The 16,977-nt window shown below is 48.9% G+C and overlaps 8 protein-coding genes across 11 annotated transcripts; 4 read left to right on the top strand and 4 right to left on the bottom strand.

Annotated features, from left to right (window-relative positions):
* Positions 1-115: 115 nt before the first annotated feature.
* Positions 116-1,929, top strand: FOIG_00423 (methionyl aminopeptidase). Of its 2 annotated transcripts, XM_031196559.1 has the most exons (5): positions 116-504; positions 556-586; positions 638-954; positions 1,025-1,571; positions 1,623-1,929. In XM_031196559.1, exons 1-5 carry the CDS (start codon positions 361-363, stop codon positions 1,736-1,738), a joined length of 1,155 nt encoding a protein of 384 aa, XP_031072326.1. In that variant the 5' UTR covers positions 116-360; the 3' UTR covers positions 1,739-1,929. The 2 variants fall into 2 exon arrangements, with proteins under 2 accessions (XP_031072326.1, XP_031072325.1); XM_031196558.1 differs by having other exon boundaries at positions 556-954; positions 1,623-1,920.
* A 423-nt stretch (positions 1,930-2,352) lies between these two features.
* On the top strand, positions 2,353-3,881 carry FOIG_00422 (ER-derived vesicles protein ERV14). Of its 2 annotated transcripts, XM_031196556.1 has the most exons (4): positions 2,353-2,815; positions 2,930-3,085; positions 3,136-3,202; positions 3,255-3,881. In XM_031196556.1, the coding sequence occupies exons 1-4, from the start codon at positions 2,712-2,714 to the stop codon at positions 3,345-3,347; spliced, it is 420 nt and encodes a 139-aa protein (XP_031072323.1). In that variant the 5' UTR covers positions 2,353-2,711; the 3' UTR covers positions 3,348-3,881. The 2 variants fall into 2 exon arrangements, with proteins under 2 accessions (XP_031072323.1, XP_031072324.1); XM_031196557.1 differs by having other exon boundaries at positions 2,930-3,202.
* Positions 3,882-4,113: 232 nt separating this feature from the next.
* On the top strand, positions 4,114-6,338 carry FOIG_00421 (uncharacterized protein). Its single transcript, XM_031196555.1, has one exon. It carries the CDS (start codon positions 4,430-4,432, stop codon positions 6,017-6,019), a length of 1,590 nt encoding a protein of 529 aa, XP_031072322.1. The 5' UTR covers positions 4,114-4,429; the 3' UTR covers positions 6,020-6,338.
* FOIG_00420 (uncharacterized protein) lies at positions 6,253-7,764 on the bottom strand (the record flags this gene model as incomplete). Its single annotated transcript, XM_031196554.1, has 1 exon — positions 6,253-7,764. One exon carries the CDS (start codon positions 7,762-7,764, stop codon positions 6,253-6,255), a length of 1,512 nt encoding a protein of 503 aa, XP_031072321.1.
* Positions 7,765-8,230: 466 nt separating this feature from the next.
* Positions 8,231-10,201, bottom strand: FOIG_00419 (uncharacterized protein). The gene is made up of 4 exons (XM_031196553.1): positions 9,560-10,201; positions 9,291-9,508; positions 8,830-9,228; positions 8,231-8,779 (listed from the first exon to the last, which is right to left on the bottom strand). Exons 1-4 carry the CDS (start codon positions 9,716-9,718, stop codon positions 8,500-8,502), a joined length of 1,056 nt encoding a protein of 351 aa, XP_031072320.1. The 5' UTR covers positions 9,719-10,201; the 3' UTR covers positions 8,231-8,499.
* A 371-nt stretch (positions 10,202-10,572) lies between these two features.
* Positions 10,573-11,596, bottom strand: FOIG_00418 (uncharacterized protein). The gene has a single exon (XM_031196552.1). The coding sequence runs from the start codon at positions 11,453-11,455 to the stop codon at positions 10,718-10,720; it is 738 nt and encodes a 245-aa protein (XP_031072319.1). The 5' UTR covers positions 11,456-11,596; the 3' UTR covers positions 10,573-10,717.
* A 2,300-nt stretch (positions 11,597-13,896) lies between these two features.
* FOIG_00417 (uncharacterized protein) lies at positions 13,897-15,544 on the top strand. 2 transcript variants are annotated; one of them, XM_031196551.1, is made up of 3 exons: positions 13,897-14,123; positions 14,182-15,369; positions 15,430-15,544. In XM_031196551.1, exons 1-2 carry the CDS (start codon positions 14,043-14,045, stop codon positions 15,034-15,036), a joined length of 936 nt encoding a protein of 311 aa, XP_031072318.1. In that variant the 5' UTR covers positions 13,897-14,042; the 3' UTR covers positions 15,037-15,369; positions 15,430-15,544. The 2 variants fall into 2 exon arrangements, with proteins under 2 accessions (XP_031072318.1, XP_031072317.1); XM_031196550.1 differs by having other exon boundaries at positions 14,182-15,544.
* FOIG_00416 (minor allergen Alt a 7) lies at positions 15,508-16,840 on the bottom strand. The gene is made up of 2 exons (XM_031196549.1): positions 16,604-16,840; positions 15,508-16,389 (listed from the first exon to the last, which is right to left on the bottom strand). Exons 1-2 carry the CDS (start codon positions 16,628-16,630, stop codon positions 15,802-15,804), a joined length of 615 nt encoding a protein of 204 aa, XP_031072316.1. The 5' UTR covers positions 16,631-16,840; the 3' UTR covers positions 15,508-15,801.
* Between the last annotated feature and the right edge of the window lie 137 nt (positions 16,841-16,977).

Below are 16,977 nucleotides of genomic sequence, written 5' to 3'. Positions count from 1 at the left end.
CGCTAACAGGTTCTGTTAGTGAAGCATATGCATAAACTTGCACAAAACATTTTCAACTGCCCCACCTACTCAGGCTCTGTTAGAGAAGCTCCAGACCGTCGCCAAGCGTAACTGGCCATTGTTAGCGACTACCCTTATCGACGCTTATCAACCTGCAGCAAACGGAGCCGAGTCGATCTTTTGCTCTCGTCTGAAAGTTGCACCACGAGCCACGACTCTACGACTACACTGTTTGGCGCTTTGTGATCGCATTTTAATTGTTCGACAGACTCTCACTCCAGGTTACGATTTCCTGATTTATACATTCTTTTTCGCACGATACAATCTGTTTACTCGAGTACATACATCGACACCGACACGATGACTGCTGATCCCCCCGCCAAGAAGGAGTGTATGGGCGCCGACTGCCAGAATGAAGCTGGATCCCTCCAATGCCCAACTTGTCTGAAGCTGGGAGTCAAGGACAGCTTTTTCTGCTCTCAGGAGTGCTTTAAGAGAAACTGGGTACGTGAATTTACCACTTTGCGACAGCGACACAAACTAACTCCGTCGCAGGGCATCCACAAGACAATGCACAAGTCGCAAAGTAATATCCTCCACCACCTGAAAGCTCCGAAAGCAATCTCACCAGATCCAGCTACCGGCTATTATAACCCGTTCCCCAACTTTCCGTACTCTGGAACCCTGCGACCCGTCTATCCTCTGTCGCCGCACCGAACTCTTCCTCAGTCGATTCCTCACCCCGTGTGGTGGCAAGACGGCAATCCCAGATATAGCCGATCCCTCACCAACCGTAACAAGATCGAAATTCTCGACAAGAAGGGCCAGGATGCTATGCGAAAGAGCTGCAAGCTTGCGCGAGAGGTCCTCGACATCGCTGCCGCTGCCGCTAAGCCTGGCGTGACGACCGACTATATTGATGAGATCGTTCACAAGGCTTGTATCGAGCGAAACGTACGTATTGAGAATTACTCGCGAATTTCCGAAGCGCAGAAGTCTCTTTGTGATGGCTAACTCGACTTAGTCCTACCCCTCTCCTCTGAACTACAACAACTTCCCCAAGTCTTGCTGCACGTCCGTTAACGAAGTCATCTGTCACGGTATTCCTGACCAGCGTGTTCTGCTAGACGGTGATATTCTCAACATCGACGTTTCCCTGTACCACGAAGGATACCACGCCGATTTGAACGAGACATATTACATTGGAGACAAGGCCAAGGCCGACCCCGACACTGTTCGTGTGGTTGAGACGGCACGACAATGCCTGGATGAGTCAATCAAGGCCGTTAAGCCCGGCACTTTGATCCGAGAGTTTGGTAACATTATCGAGAAGCACGCCAAGAAGCACAACTGTAGCGTGATCCGAACTTACTGTGGCCACGGAGTCGGCAAGCTTTTCCATTGCCCTCCCAACGTCCCTCACTATGCCAAGAACAAGACTGTTGGAGAGTGCAAGCCCGGAATGACCTTTACTATTGAGCCCATGATTGCTCTGGGCAAGTACAGAGATATTACTTGGCCTGACAACTGGACCAGCACCACTATCGATGGCAAGCTGACAGCTCAGTTTGGTAAGTCTCCTTTGGAAGTGTGGTAGTGACATAGGCTAATATGAATCGCAGAGCACACTCTTCTAGTTACAGAAGATGGTGTCGAGATTTTGACCGCGAGACAGCCGGATTCTCCTGGTGGTGCCCTACCGATGCCTGGTACTGAGAACGGAGAGACCCAGGCATAGAGCGTTATGAGGATTCATATATGAAAAAATCATATGTTTTGGCGATATCATGTTCTGGAGTTGGTGGATGAGGGGTTGTTGGCTGACGGGCGGTACATTATAACGGCGAGCAGCGAGGCATGAACCCAAAATTGATATATTGACACATTTCTGCTCAAGTTTTTAGTGATTGATAGACTCTTGTCTTTTTTTACTACAGGAGCATGTGAACAATGATGTTCATGTGGATATCGACATTGATCAGCCCTGCTTGGCTAGCTTGGTCAAGTCAGGCTATACGTCGTTACATCATTGTCGATGTCCGTGTGCGTATCCCCGGATGCAGGCTTATCTATCTGTGGAGTGACGCAAATGGCTCTCGCTGTCAAAGTTGGAGAGTAATAAACCCTGCCTCTCGAAGGCTCAGTGATCCCTCCCAGCCACATGCAGGCGTCACTCGGCCACGCCATCCGCCGTGGAAGGCGTTTTCAGGACAGGGGATCAAGGTAGAGGCCGCTGGGATTACAGGGGGTTTTCAGCACAATGTCCCTGCTGTCAGCTTCGAGGGTGTGCCCTGAGCTGTCGCCGCTTCCATCATCGCGGCTAGTTTTTATCTGACCAGCCCAGGAACCCAACTTAACCTAACCTCTCCAGGTCCACCTCCACCATATCTCCACCAGAACTCACCACCGCTACCACTCCCACTAAGTTACCACTTCCACACCATCCATTGCCCGCCACCAAGATTTCTCCTCTTCCACTCTGTTATTCCCCTCACGCTCCGTGACTAAGAAATCTTCGCTGCAAGGCAACTTTGGCATATTCAGCTACCCAGAGCTTTTCGCGAACTGTACCACTCCGAAGCTTATCATCCCTCGCCTTGCACCGCGATCTGCAGCCTGTGACAGAGCTTGTCAAACAGCTGTCCTCGACCGACATCGTCACCCCAACTCGATCACCAATCCTCAACGTCACTTTTACACTTTAGCCCAACATGATGTCTGGAGAAGCTTGGTTGTTTCTGTTGTCGGTGCTTATCAACGCCGTCAACCTCTTCTTACAAGTTTTCTTCACTATTATGTACAGTGATTTGGAATGGTATGGTTCCCATGGTTCTTCCAAGCGCTGTTGTCTAGGGTGTCAAACTTTGCGCCTCAGATGCGCGTATTTAAAACGTTTGATGGGATGAAAACTGATCGCATATGGTAACAGTGATTATATTAACCCCATTGACCTCTGCAACCGACTCAATACCTATATCATCCCCGAGGCTGCTGTGCACGGTTTCTTGACCTTCCTCTTCCTCATCAACGGTTACTGGGTCCCTCTCATTCTCAACTTGCCTCTCCTTGGCTGGAACGTCAAGAAGTATGTCGATTACCGCCTCGAATTTGCGACAACAGACTGACCATGGCTAGGATTGTTGACAACACTCATCTCCTCGATGCGACTGAAATCTTCCGCAAGCTCAATGTTCACAAGAAGGTATGTGGTCTAGCTTGACTCGTAGCAAAGCGCAGCATTAACACAACAACAGGAATCTTTCTTCAAGCTTGGCTTCCACCTGCTCATGTTCTTCTTCTACCTCTACAGCATGATTGTTGCTCTTATCCGAGACGAGTCCTCCTAAAATGCTACCCCTCTCGAATGAGCCGCGGTCCGATTATCACCGATGCTAGGCAATGTTTGGCTACGTCAGATAGGACAGATCGCAATATCTTAACAAGCTGGTCGAGCTCAGCTGACACCCAGAGCCGAGTCGACTAGTCACGCGACGACAAGAACAAGAGAACACGATATGAATCTGCTACGGCAGTACATAACGAGTGGAAGACAGTATAGACTGATGATGATGGCTTTTTTTAAGAGGCGGGCTTGGCGTATATATCCTGGTATCATGCCAGCTGGCGCTCTGGTTGATTACTTCATGAAGGCGGTGGGTGGCATGTTCTGTTGGAGACTGAGGCATTGATCGCACTTGGTGGTGGCCTCGTCCCGTCATCCTTCAGCGTTTGAGCCCGGTGTGATAATTGATTAATGACCGAATAAAATGGCCAGTTTTGATGCTTTGGATGAAATGTATAGTTTCTTTATGTACAGTATATGACTTACAACTCATGACAAACATTTCTCGTATCAGTTAAGGTACTCGAGCTCAAACGGCCAAACCCTGCCTATGGGAAGAAAACTCAGGCCTTTATCCTAAACGACAAAAACCCTAAGTAAACTCAGTATAGATTTGATAGGCCTTAGGTAAGACTAACTTATTTTAGGGACCTTAAGAAGTTTTCTTCAATTTCTTGCTCCCTCAGGTATGTACCTGCGACGTGAACATGCGATTTGCGATCACAGTCACGTGACTATTTCTATTTTCGCGATCTGCTCTGTCGCGCTTGGTGAAGCTTGACTACCTATGCTTTGCGACGTTCAACTCTATCAATCATCTACATTCATTCCCTTCATCACCCCCCCTTCCTTCAGCCTTGCACAAGTCCATTGAGACTTTTAGCGTTTCCACCAACAAGTTAAATAACGAGACCCCTATAGCAGGCCATCATCACAGAAGTCAGAATCAGATAAGGTTTATCTGCTTCAATGACTCGATTGCTGCCTTAACCAAGCAGTACAAATACCAGTTACCTCTTTTTTTCGTCATCAGCAGCTGGGTCAACCTTCTTCCTTCAACCCACCCAAAGGCATATTCCCTTCATCATGGCGGACTTTGGGGAGTATCCGCCAAATATGGCGCCGCAAGATGCGCTCATAGTTCGAGAACAAGCTGAACCTGACCATGCTGTCGTGCCTTATTCGGCTGAAGATCTATCGCGTCCCAAGGCTGGACCATTAAACCCGTTCAAGGACGAGAACAACATTTTGAAGCGCAAGAGTGTCCCAACTGGACACGCAGAGGAGACTTTTCTAAGCGAACACACATTCCGGAGCAAGCATCGTGCTATAGAGCGACGAGGTGGCCCTGAACGAGAGTACCAAACGAATGCAGAGCAAAAAGCAGAAGCTGCCAGGATACGAGCTGGGCGAGAGAGCAAGGGCAGCGCGACGATTGCGGAGGGACCTGGGTCTTATGTTGGACCTTGGGCACGATACAAAAAGGCAGAATACGAGGTTGTTGCGAACGACGAAGAATTGGCAAGCGATGAGGAATATGAGATTGTTGAAGAAGAGGAAGAGGTAGTCGATAGTGGAACAATTGTCAAGGCACCAACCAAGGCTTTGGAACGACGGAAGGAGGCTGAGGAGATGGGCGACGAGACGACGACGTTTCACGGATCCGCCGAGTACGATTACCAGGGCAGAACTTATATGCACGTTCCCCAAGACTTGGACATCGACCTTCGAAAAGAAGTGGGGAGCGTCACCAACTTTATTCCCAAGAAGCAGATTCACTCTTGGAAGAACCATTCCAAGGCGATTACGGCGCTACGCTTCTTCCCTTCTTCGGGACATTTGCTCCTATCAGCCAGCGCCGACACTACCGTCAAGATCTTCGATGTGTACCACGAGCGGGAGCTCCTACGAACATACTCTGGACACTCAAAAGCTATTTCAGATATTTGCTTCAACACATCGGGCACTCAGTTCCTCTCTTCTTCTTACGATCGCATGATCAAGCTCTGGGATACTGAGAAGGGCGTTTGTGTGAGCAAGTTCACGACTGGCAAGACTCCCCATGTCATCAAATTCAACCCTGATCCTGAGCATGCGAATGAGTTTTTGGCCGGTATGTCGGATAAGAAGATTGTCCAATTCGACATTCGAACACCGAACGAGGTTGTCCAGGAGTACGATCATCACTTAGCTGCCATCAACACCATCACATTCGTTGACGAGAACCGACGCTTTATGACAACTTCTGACGACAAGTCTCTCCGAGCGTGGGACTACAACATTCCCGTCCCCATTAAATACATCGCTGAACCAGACATGTACCCTATGACCCGCGCAGCTCCCCACCCCAGCGGCAAATACGTCGCATATCAGAGTTCCGATAACCAGATTCTCGTCTACGGCGCAAACGACAAGTTCCGGCAGAACCGAAAGAAGAGCTACCGCGGCCACAACAACGCTGGCCTTGGCATCGATCTCGACTGCAGTCCTGATGGACAATTCCTTGCCTCAGGCGACTCTGGTGGTTACGTATGCTTCTGGGACTGGAAGACGTGTAAGATGTACCACAAGTTCAAGGCTGGCAACCAGGCTGTCACCACTGTCAAGTGGCATCCTCAAGAGACCAGTAAGGTGGTTACGGCGGGTCTGGATGGTGAGATTAGGTATTGGGATTAGAGGATGTATCATTTGATGGGTGGATGGACTGCATGGCATGGCGTTTGGGATTAGGTGAAAACACATGCAATTTACTGCGATGGGCACTCGATAATTCTTTCTGCCAAGCTCGGGGAAGAAAACTTGGGGTCTCTATCCTAAGTGACGAAAAGACTCAGGTGAGTTTGGTATATCTCAGTAGGCATCTAGACCAATTTATCTTGTCACGGTCAAGAGTTTTGCTTCACTGGGGATCAGGCTCCCCTTTTATTCTTGTATGCCCGCGTGGCATGCTGATATTGATCCATCAAACGCCTCTTCTCCTTCACAAGGTTCCCATTCTCATCATAGTACTCACCGCCCTGATCGTCCCAAACAGTGTTCTTCTCAAGGTAAGAATTTGAATAGCCATGCTTGTCAGCCTGCCAGTCTCCATACTCCTCTTCATCGTCCGAAATCTCGCCCACCTCCTCAATCACAAATCTTGTACCCGTAGCAGGGCCAAAGCCATAAGGGAACCATTTCAGAGCAGCCGCTTTCCTAGCTTCCTTCTCACGTTGGATGTCTCCAGGCGCCGTGCTTTTTGCTTCAGGGCGCTTCTTGGTCTTGGCCAGGTTGTAGAATTCCTCAGGGTCGGTCTGTACGTCTTTGAGGGCCTGCTTAGCTGCCTCTGAGCCGAGATCGAGGTGGATGACGTAGCAGGGAATAATGGCTCGTTCATCGTGGACAATGTATTCAAAACCACCGTCGAAGTGCGAGTCATATCCTTCAATCAAGGGACCATGGCGCCCGTCACTCCCGGTATATGTTCGGCCCATGATAGTAGCGCAGACAAATAACCTCATACTAGGCAGCACGCCGATTGGAGTCATCTCTCTCTGCCCACGAGCATAAGATATAGCATAGAAGGCCTCTTGGGATGAGTAAATTCCCCGATCAAATGCTATACCCGATCTAGGAGAGGCGACGACTTTTCCTTCGACTATATTTCCAGGCATCTTGAAACCATGGCGGACAATCGATCCTACTGACTGAAGAGGAGTACCGTGGAAAGTCACACGAGGAGAAATCATATCCTGAAGAATACTCTCTTGGCTAAGTTGGGCTCGGACTTGGCCCCCCAGCTTCGAATGAGGCGGGATTCTGTCTCGTAAACTCGTCCCGCACGATTTCAGGTCTGTCTCCAGTGACTCCTGATAGTTCCAGAACCGCCTGACGAGATCATGGCGAAGGACAGATTCCATGTGAATGACTCTCCATTCTTTGGGGATGCCAGCTGCCAGTTCCTCGGGCGTTTTGCGGAGGATGGAGTAGGCTGTGTCTTGGATGGTTGATACGTCGAGACCGAAGGGGTTGTTGATAACCTCATTCCAGTCTGATACTTCGTCTGCTGCATATCCTCTTTCGTACTTCTCTGGTTTGGAAGATCCTTGGCCCAGTTCAAATTCGTGAATTGCTTCCAACATCTGAAGAATGGCGATTTGCAGATCAAACTCCCTGACATTGCAAGAGTCGTCTCCAAGGGCTGTTCTCATGATGGAGCGGACTTCTTCACGAAGAGGATCTATTGCCTTCCTCGAAAATGACCGATACGTATCAATGATTTGACATGAAACCATGGTCTGGTGGTCCGCTGAGAGAACAAGCTGCATGGCTAGTTGGGTGAAGCTGAAGTAAAAGACATCATTGCCAGAATTATTCTGGTGACTCGACCAGTCAACCACACTTCCAGGAGTGTTTCCTTCAATGAACGTGTATGGGCCCATGATTTGTGATTGTTGCTGTCTCCTTTCAAAATTGTTCGCCAGTGTACGTGTCGATAGTTGGTGATGTTTGAAGATTGAGACATTGAAATAGAGAGCAAAGGTGTTTAGTGTTGCGAAAGGAAAATGCAGTTTAGTTGGAGGAAATCTGCCTTTGTTTAATGGCAGAATATAGATGTTGTGTTACACGGGTCGTCACTATGCTTCGTCGGTGGTTGACTCATACGGTGTCTTTGTTGAGGCTCAGCTTGGCTTATCTTAGTGTAGGCAGGCGCCCGGTGACTCCCATGATGAACAAGCAGCGCGCCAGTCAAACTTGCGATGTTCTATTAAGCTTTGAAATGCTTTCCATATACTTTTTAAGCTTGTCTCAGAAGGCACAAAATGACAAGGAGAAATGATCAAGGCTAAGGTATCTTGGAGCACAAGGACTTCATGTGTATAATAAGCAAAAGAACACCAACTGAAAACGAAATCAAAATTCAGGGTGAGGCATTTCATCTCTTCTATTGTTTAGACGCCTATACCTAGAGTGGTTGCTCTTCTTCGCCCAACGCCGCTCCCATCTCCCAAGGACCAGAGAATGACCCTATATCCAGGGCAATGCAAATCCAACATCAAACATGGGCCAGAAGCGTCAATCCTGTCTCGAATTCCGGAACCGAAGCACCTCAGCACTACCAAACCAAGCAAAGCAAAGCAAAGCAATGTCCCACTCGCCATGTGTTCACTCTTTGATCACCACATACCCCTCTCGTCCTCTTCGGTCCAGCCAGAGCATCCTCCACAGCGACATCTGAACCCATAGCGATAGAACAAGTCGGCGGGGGTCAGCCCGCAACCATACGAGATGGTCAATTCTTCACCTTCCTTGATAACATCCGTCTTGACTTTCATCTCAAGTACCTCCTCAGCCTTGTTGTAGTGGTATACGACGGTCTGTCGCGGATGACATGTGTGATTGAAGCGGGACGCAATAGGGAAAAGGCCCGCTTCGTCCCATACACCTGTTGAAAAGCTAAAAGCACCATCAGACCTATCTTCTTCGTTCCTCAACCCTCAACTTACCAGTTTGTAGTCCAGACAGCCTTGATGCTCTGGAATTTACAATAGCTATTAGCGTGAAGGCCAAGCACAATGTCCTGCGAAGCCTGGTCCAGTTTGTCGAATTCCTTGTAAAGCGTGTTGTTGTCAGCAGTGAATAGTGCTCTTTCGACGAGAATTTTGTCTCCGAACTCGAGGTCTTTGACTGCAAAGGCGCCCCATCCCGCAATGAGGGATCGCTTCACGATGAAATAGTCATTTTGAAAGAGGACATCCGTAGTGGGAGATGGTGTTAGAGGCAAGCCAGCAGGTTCCATGGCGATGAGTTCGGGACTTTCGATCGATTCCAGGGGCTTCAGAGGAGGAAAGCGATAGACGTACTCGAACGGCTCGTCTCGACGAGCTGTGACATGGCGGATCAAACTAAAAGAGAAAAAAACAGTGTCAACACAAACGACTTCCTCAACAATTCCTCAGTACCGTACCCGTCTGTTGTTTCTTCATCTTCATCATCCGATCCGAAATCAAATTCTGAACTCGATGTAAAATCTGGTTCGGAGCCTGAAGTATCCCCATACTCAGTCGCAATGTCGTCAAATGGTCCTTGTTCATGGTCCAGAGGTGTTTCGTTGCCGTGTGGCAGATGGAATCCATCTGGAATAGATTCCGAGAGAATGTCCTCCTTTGGCTGAGCTTCAGTGACCTAGCAGTGTGTGTTAACCCTGGGGGTAGTGAAGCCTGAAAGTGTTTGTACCTCTGTCTCTTTGTCGTCGCATGGTTTAGTACCATCGCTACCCTGATCCGGCTCTAGCTTAACCTGGAGATCAAGAATCGGAATGTCTTCAATACTTGATGATGCTAGAGTTGGGCTGAGGGTAGGCTCATCCGGTGGCTGAGAGTTATTGTCATCCATGATGGATAGGCACAATGAATGATGACAAAGAAAAGAAGTGATGACTGGTATTTGGGCCGGGACGCTTGGATAGAAGCAAATAGAAGGTTGAAGGAAGAGAATCAGAATGACTGCGGTGAAGGTTTGATTGCTTATATAGGTATCGTTGAGGAGTGATTGTGAATCACGGCGGCACCCCTCGAGCGTTGATGTGGGCAACAATGATGCAAATAGTGATCGAGTTGTCGAAATCGAGCTAATTGCATAGCTGTGGCAGAGAATATAATGGACGCTACGTAACTGAAAAGAATGAAAGGCCGGAAATACTATATAAGCCCTGGAAATTCTTTCTCGATATATTCCTACCACTCAGCAAGTAACGACAAAACACCACCCAATAAAGTCCAGCAAACCTCCAACCCCAACCAACCTCACCGATGAAACATTATTCATTTCACTGCAACCATGTGACTACAAAAATCAATCTCCCCCAAGCACACAGCGCAAACGAGGAGAAACTGGGCTTCTATTGCACGATTACCACTGCGAAACGCGTGAGGTCAGGTGATGACACACGGCTCGCATCTCCGGCGTGACCGGCTTTGGGCATCGTATTCTAGACATGAGGCGAGACTAAAAGATGCTGATTATGAATACTGCTTTGCTAGATTCTGGATTGCCTAAGCTGTGAGTATGCATTGCATTAGCTAATTTGGTGAACAATTGCGGCATACCACGTTGCTTTCAAGAAGGATGTAAATATTTCTTGCTTTTCACCTCTGAAATTTCAGTCCAATGGTTACCTTGGTTATGTTTCCATGCCTGAAGCAGTAATCGGATTAAAAGAAGAAAAATCATTCTAATGCTTCGCCAGTAAAATATCAAGCTCGCCTGTGCTAACATGGATATCGATAGTTTTCCATACCCTGGATGTACTCTTGCCCCAGTTTCTCCGTAAAATGTCCCTTAGATTCGACCCATGCATGCCATTCGTTTGCTGATGCCTGTCATCCAGATTCCCTAATGCAATAGGACACAATGCTGGGGTCGCGCAGACGAATAATCACAGCCACACCACCTCTTTTTGGGCCGCAGTGGACAACTTGAAGAGCAGTCTGGACACTGCAGGCAGTTAGGCTTCTGCCACACACGCCGGCATCGACAAACCCAGAGGTCCTGACCTGTTCTTGTCACGATGCAGTCAGATGGTGCGTGAAGTCCAGCCTTTACTCCACATCCGATACAGAAGCGGCGGAGGGGCACGAGCCGGTCTTGAGGTCCCGCCTCCTGCTCCGATACCAATCGGCCTTGTGGGTCAAAGTAGGCCGTGTTGGCTTGTAACACATCAAAGTGTTGCGGACTCCGTACACGGAAGCACCAGTAGCACTCCAAGTTTCCGGGTCTTTGATCTTTCTTTTTCTCGCTGGCCCAATGTTGTGGGAAGTCTTTTGCTGCTCTCATAACCAACTCAAACTTGTCTCGTAGTGTTGCCATGCGTTGGGGGTCTACTGTACGGTGAAAGTGTCGGTTCACCATGGAGAGGAAGATGAGAGACTGATAGTCCAGGTTCGAAAAGATGAGCCTCTGCACATCGTTGGGGAGCCGTTCTAATGGCGATAGCTTGGTTGTTTGAAGAACTTTTGGTAGCCAGGTTGGGCAACTCGATGCGTACTTCTGGTGGGAATATGAAGGGCGATTGAGCTCAGGTTCAAATGCTCGGCCAACGGGGCCAGCATGTTGTCGTGGGATCAAAAGCATCGTTAATTAAGAAAAAGTCAGTAGAAGTGTGTGTGATCTCGATAACGTTCTGTGGGAGAGATACGCTTCTATAAATGACTAGCCAAGGAGAGGACAGACAGGGAAGTGTATGACATCCAACAATTTCCGTACCAACCTACCTTATGCATGCCTCTGAGGGCAAGCAAACAAATAGTTGCGGCACCCACGATTTCACGTCGGATATGGGTCTAGGTGCAAGGGTGTTTGTGGTTCGTTCTCTACCCGACATCCTTCAACATTGGAGCTGTTGGTTGTGCATTGGGGCTGAGACAGGCAGCTCGTTAAGGTAGTTGAAAGGTATCTCCTCTGCGCCTGATATTTATCCAACACTACATCATTTGTGATTGACACTCACGGTGGGCTATTGGCCAGCAAATAGTCATCAGATGGACGCTGATTTTTGGTACATCTGATATGGTCCAGCTATGTCCTGGCTTATGGTGTCATTCTGCCTTCGTGTTTGGTTTGATTTCTAGATCTGAATCAAGCCATTTGCTGCTCAGTGTTTCGTTTCAATGGCCAGCAACCGACTGCATCATGCACGCAACCCAACATATACAAGCCTGTTTCCAAGCCAGCCTTTTACTCAACAGATGGTGTAGTGTGCGCCCTTTCCATAAACTCTCATGGAAAGGTGAAATCCTATATCTGCGGTCTAGAGATCGGGCTGACCCTGGTCCAAGTTGCATATGGAGACGAGAAGAGACGGCTGGCGAAGCGAAGCTATTAGACGAATAACGGCCGGCCGGGGCCAACCCAACACGACAAGAGACAACGACAAACGGCTGGGTGGCCGGCCGCGTCCTCATTTCTACTTCCAGCATCGACTATTATCCACATAGTTGCAGCGGAACCAGTCCCCCGACCGACGCCTCTTATCATGTGAATGGAAGGCTCATGTGGGTATGTCGCACTATCACTGTGATATCCAAACTGTCGGGTCAAGCTAGGCCTGGTTCATCTGCGGGTGAGTCCAACACACCAAGAAAACCACCTCTTCTCATGCAAGTCGCAATTTTGGGAAATTCGCTCGCATCCTTCCACTCGCTTCGAGTCATTTTCAACCGTTATGATTGAGCCAGGATCTGAAATCCGTTACCTGCGCTCCGCACATATTCTACCTGAAGGAAGAATCTTTGTTGCATACTGGGATCAGGCATCGAGCCTGTTTGCTTGACAGATCACTTTATGCCAGCCAATGTCAGAATTTGGCCTGAGCTGCACTCTGAGACTTGATCAAGACTGCTGGAAAATATGGTCTTAGCATGCGACGAGTCGTACTCTTGCCGGTAATATCGCACCAGCCCAACAAGGCGTCTCGTTTCATCCGGTGGGTTTAACGACGAGATAGGCACGTTGGCTGGCATTTCTTCGTGTTTTCCTGCATGGCACAGGCGTCTGAGAAGTTTGTCACCTCTTCTCGCTTCGTCCTGTGCCTCACTCTTCGGATACGTTTTCAAAACGTCGACGAATTATTGACCCCTGGTTGGCAAGGATCTGAGGGGTTAAAGTAGAGCAAGAGACCTTCCAGAGGCATTCCCGACCAAGAAGGAGCCTAGCTTACGCCTCGTCGAGAATCGTCCACTTGAAAGCAAACAAACGGTGTAAAAGATGGAAGGTATCGTAGGCGGGCCAAAGGGTTTGGAATCCATGCATCGGGGCATCTGCTAGCTGCCTGTGTCAAAGCACAGGGGTAATGCGACGGATCAGTCATGCCCCCAAAGCCCCGAAAGTTGGTCGATGTGGTAAAAACATAGCATGTCCATACGATCAATAGTCGGCAAAGCTGGTTATTTCGGGAACTTTTCACGATAAAGTAAGAACTGAAAGCGCGGGAACCAAAAAGTACGATGCGCTGCTGTTTGTAATCCTTGTCAGGCAGGACCGGGTAAATCTGTTTGCTCGCAGCATGGCGGCATTCGTAACGAAGTATTTCCTGGATTGTTGGAGGAGAAATTGGCGCCGATCATCAAATGTTTCATTAACCTTAGTGTCCTTGGAATACACCAAGATGCGATCTGCGGGGGGGAAGAAATTGGGTGTGACATTTCCATCTCGAAAACAGGTCTGAGCATTGTGTGAATTGTCTCATCCTCCGTCCTGGACTGGTTGTTACTGTATTAGAGACACAAATAGTACCAAGTACAATCAAGTTGATGGCTGCATGACGAGGGTTTGCGGCAGGCAAATATGACTGCATGGAAGCCATTCATGAGATGGCTGATGGCTGATGGCTGATGGCTGATGGCACCTCTTTGTAGCAACCAAGCATCCCCCAAGCTACAAGGAAATCCTCTGGCTGTGTGCTGGCAGGATTTGACCCAAACACCTTCAACACAGCCTCAATGCCAACTTGAAATGCCATCCAGTGACTCCGCAATGTTGCCGTAGATCCTGACCAGAGGGCCTGTTTCAGATACCAGTGCGACCAGGGGTCCGCGCTTAAACGTCATAATAATCATTCGAGCCCCAGTCATCTTTGCACCCTGAATTTCTGTCTTTTGGTGATGCCTTCTATATTTTCTTTGTGTGCTCAAGACGTTCCTTAACCCATTTGTGCTCCATTATGGCTCTGTTTGAATCCGCCAACTGCGATCGAAATGCGACCGCTCCAACAGCCAGCGATGCCGGCGTCGCAGGCGCTGGTGTAAGCTTCAATCCTAGCATATTGGAAGAGAATACATCCAGGTGCTGACACACGACAGATCCTACTATCGTTCATGATCACGGCGCTGCTCGCCATCATATTATCGAGCAGCGTCATTTTTGCCGAAATGCGAGGGAGAGACTCGGTCATCCGACGGAAGCTGCTCAACGGTTATAGCGACTCTCAAATTATGCAGGGAATTGGTATCCAGAGTGTTGGACTGGCCAAGATGAACAGTCTGGTGCCGTATCACTTCTTCCTCATCTGGATGCTGTCACTCCTTTCCATGGCGACTCATAACACGACACTTTTGGCTCTTAAACAAGATTACCGCCGCGATTGGGTGATTCGATGGTTGCGACAGTTTCTTATGTTCGTCAACTTGGCGCTGTCATGCGTGTCTGGCGTCTTTGTTCTCGAGGGTGTTTCAAAGGGTCTTGACGACAAAACTCTCCCCATATCCTGCGTGTGGGAAGTTGAGGGCAAAGGCGCTGCCTCAAACGCTGGTCTTTCTTACGTCGGCACAATCGTCGTTATTGCTGGTAACTGCATCGTCTTTGGCCTGGCGACCTGGTATCTTCACAGCAAGCAGCAAAGATTCTACAAGATCACCCAGATTGTCGGGTTGGTGTTGATGACAGCTATTGCAGTTGGAGCAGCGATTCGGATTATCCTGCTTTCCCAAGCATTCGGCCACCCATCGATCGAGCTCAAAGACAATGGCGAGACTGTATGGAGCTTCGGTCAGCTTCTTTCCATGCTGCTTCTTATCCTTCCCTTGGTAAACGTCATTGAGATCTACCGAGGAGAGATCCAAGTCCCAGGCCCAATTCGAGACGAGCGAGCCAAAGTATACGACGGTGAACTCCAGGATAACCCACAGGGGTCGCGGACAAATCTCTTCCAAAAGTAAGAAATGAAGTCAGGAAGCATGTCTTGGATTGGGAGGAAGACCACCAATTTGGTAATATGAATGGGAACAAAAGCAGGGACTGTGATGAAGAATGGGCTTTACTGCCCGAAAGATACCCTCTATTCTTTCTGTCATTAACGAATATTTAGAGATTTGAATCATCCTCTCGGATTGCAAGGAGTAGTTTGCGCTGGGCGCAGCTTCCTGTTTACTTAGGCATCTACTAAGCCACCTATAGAGAATGAAATTGACCCATTGCGCTTGCCTTTACTATTTCGACGCTCTTCAATTACTCGCATTGGAACAGACATCCACCTACCGGGTAGTCACCTTGTATGTAGCGGTAATATTCATGAAATAGTTATGATCCAGGCATTTTAATAACAGCCACAGAAGAAAGCCTCTGGGACGGCAACGGTATCAATCAATCATTTCTCCGTCACGTGGCTGTTTCAACGTGCTCCTTAATTAGTTCTCAACAGGCATGTATGGTAATATCATAGTGAGTTCTTTATAAGAAATGATTATAAGAATATTTATTTGTATTTGTTATTGATTATAAGCATTGCGTTCCATTATCGTTCAACTCGTCTATTGGACTACGCACTTGGCTGGCAGTCCACAAGGTCCCTCCTTAACCTCCTTGAGCTCTTGAGGTCCCTTGTTCTCCTGTTTGGGAGCAGTAGTATCCTTTTCAGCCTCGGCAGGCTTGTTGGTGTTCGATGCCACCTCAGGCGCAGCCTTGGCTTGGCTGCTACCATGCAGTCAACCAGTGAACTTGGCAACGGCCTGGTAGAAGTTCTCTCCCTGGATCTGAGCAAGCTCGAGCTCCTTGGCAGAGGGCTGTCGAGAACCGTCAGCACCAGCGAAGGTACCGGCACCCCAGGCACTGCCACCGCGAACCTCAGAGAGATCAGTCAGGACACCGAAGGCCTTGGCGTAACCAAAGGGGACATAGATGATTCCGTGGTGAGTGAGGGTGGAGATAGCGTTCTGAGCAGTGGTCTCCTGACCACCACCCTGGGAGGCGGTAGAGACGAAGATACCGGCCATCTTGCCCCAGAAACCACCAGAAGCCCACTGCTTGCCAGTCTTGTCCCAGAAAGCCTTCCACTGGGCGGGGAAGTTTCCGTAACGGGTGGGGATACCAAGGAGGAAGGCATCGTAGCCCTCAAGGACGGAGGGGTCGTCGAGGGTAGGAACATCGGTGGGCTTGGGAGGAGCGTGCATCTTGGCGAGGACATCCTCGGGGAGGGTCTCGGGGACCTGGAAGATGTCGGCAGAGCCGCCAGCCTTCTCAATACCGGCCTTCTCAGCCTCGGCCAGCTGCTTTATGTGGCCGTACATAGAGTACTGTGATATATGTTAGTGTGCTGTGGTGATGGAGTCATGAGTGGTATGTTGTGTGAGGGTAGAGACAAGCCATTGAACAGTGCAATCTTGGATTAGACTCATTGCCACGTACGGAAACCCCAAGAATCTCATATGAGTAACAATAGTTTGTTTATCATGAAGAGATGATGGTGGCAGGGCTGGGAATGACAAGATATGGAGGGGTAGAACATACGTAGACGATAGCGATCTTGGGAGCCATTGTGAATGACTTCTGGGGGTATCAAGTAAAGAATTAAGAAAACACAAAGTGTCGAGATGCGATGAGTACTGAGTGATGATAAGACAGAAAGAAACGAAACAGCAGAAGAGGGGAAGGTTCGTCTTATAGCTTGAGGGAGAGCTTGTTGGAAGCTTCTACGTCTGGGCACTGGGATCTGATCCACAAAAAGGTACGTATCATGCACCTAAGGAGAAATGAAGCGCTCATGATATCATTGGTGCAACTCTGCCAGTTCCGGAATCTACGAACGCGTGGATGTGGGATTTGGGGATTGAACCGGTAACACCTTGACAACAGCTCTGAAGAAAAAGTGGAGGTGAAGCTCT

The sequence above is a fragment of the Fusarium odoratissimum genome, assembly GCF_000260195.1.
Source record: "Fusarium odoratissimum NRRL 54006 unplaced genomic scaffold supercont1.1, whole genome shotgun sequence".
In the NCBI taxonomy this organism is placed as follows: Eukaryota; Fungi; Ascomycota; class Sordariomycetes; order Hypocreales; family Nectriaceae; genus Fusarium; species Fusarium odoratissimum.
This window is presented reverse-complemented; position numbering and strand designations above follow the sequence as displayed.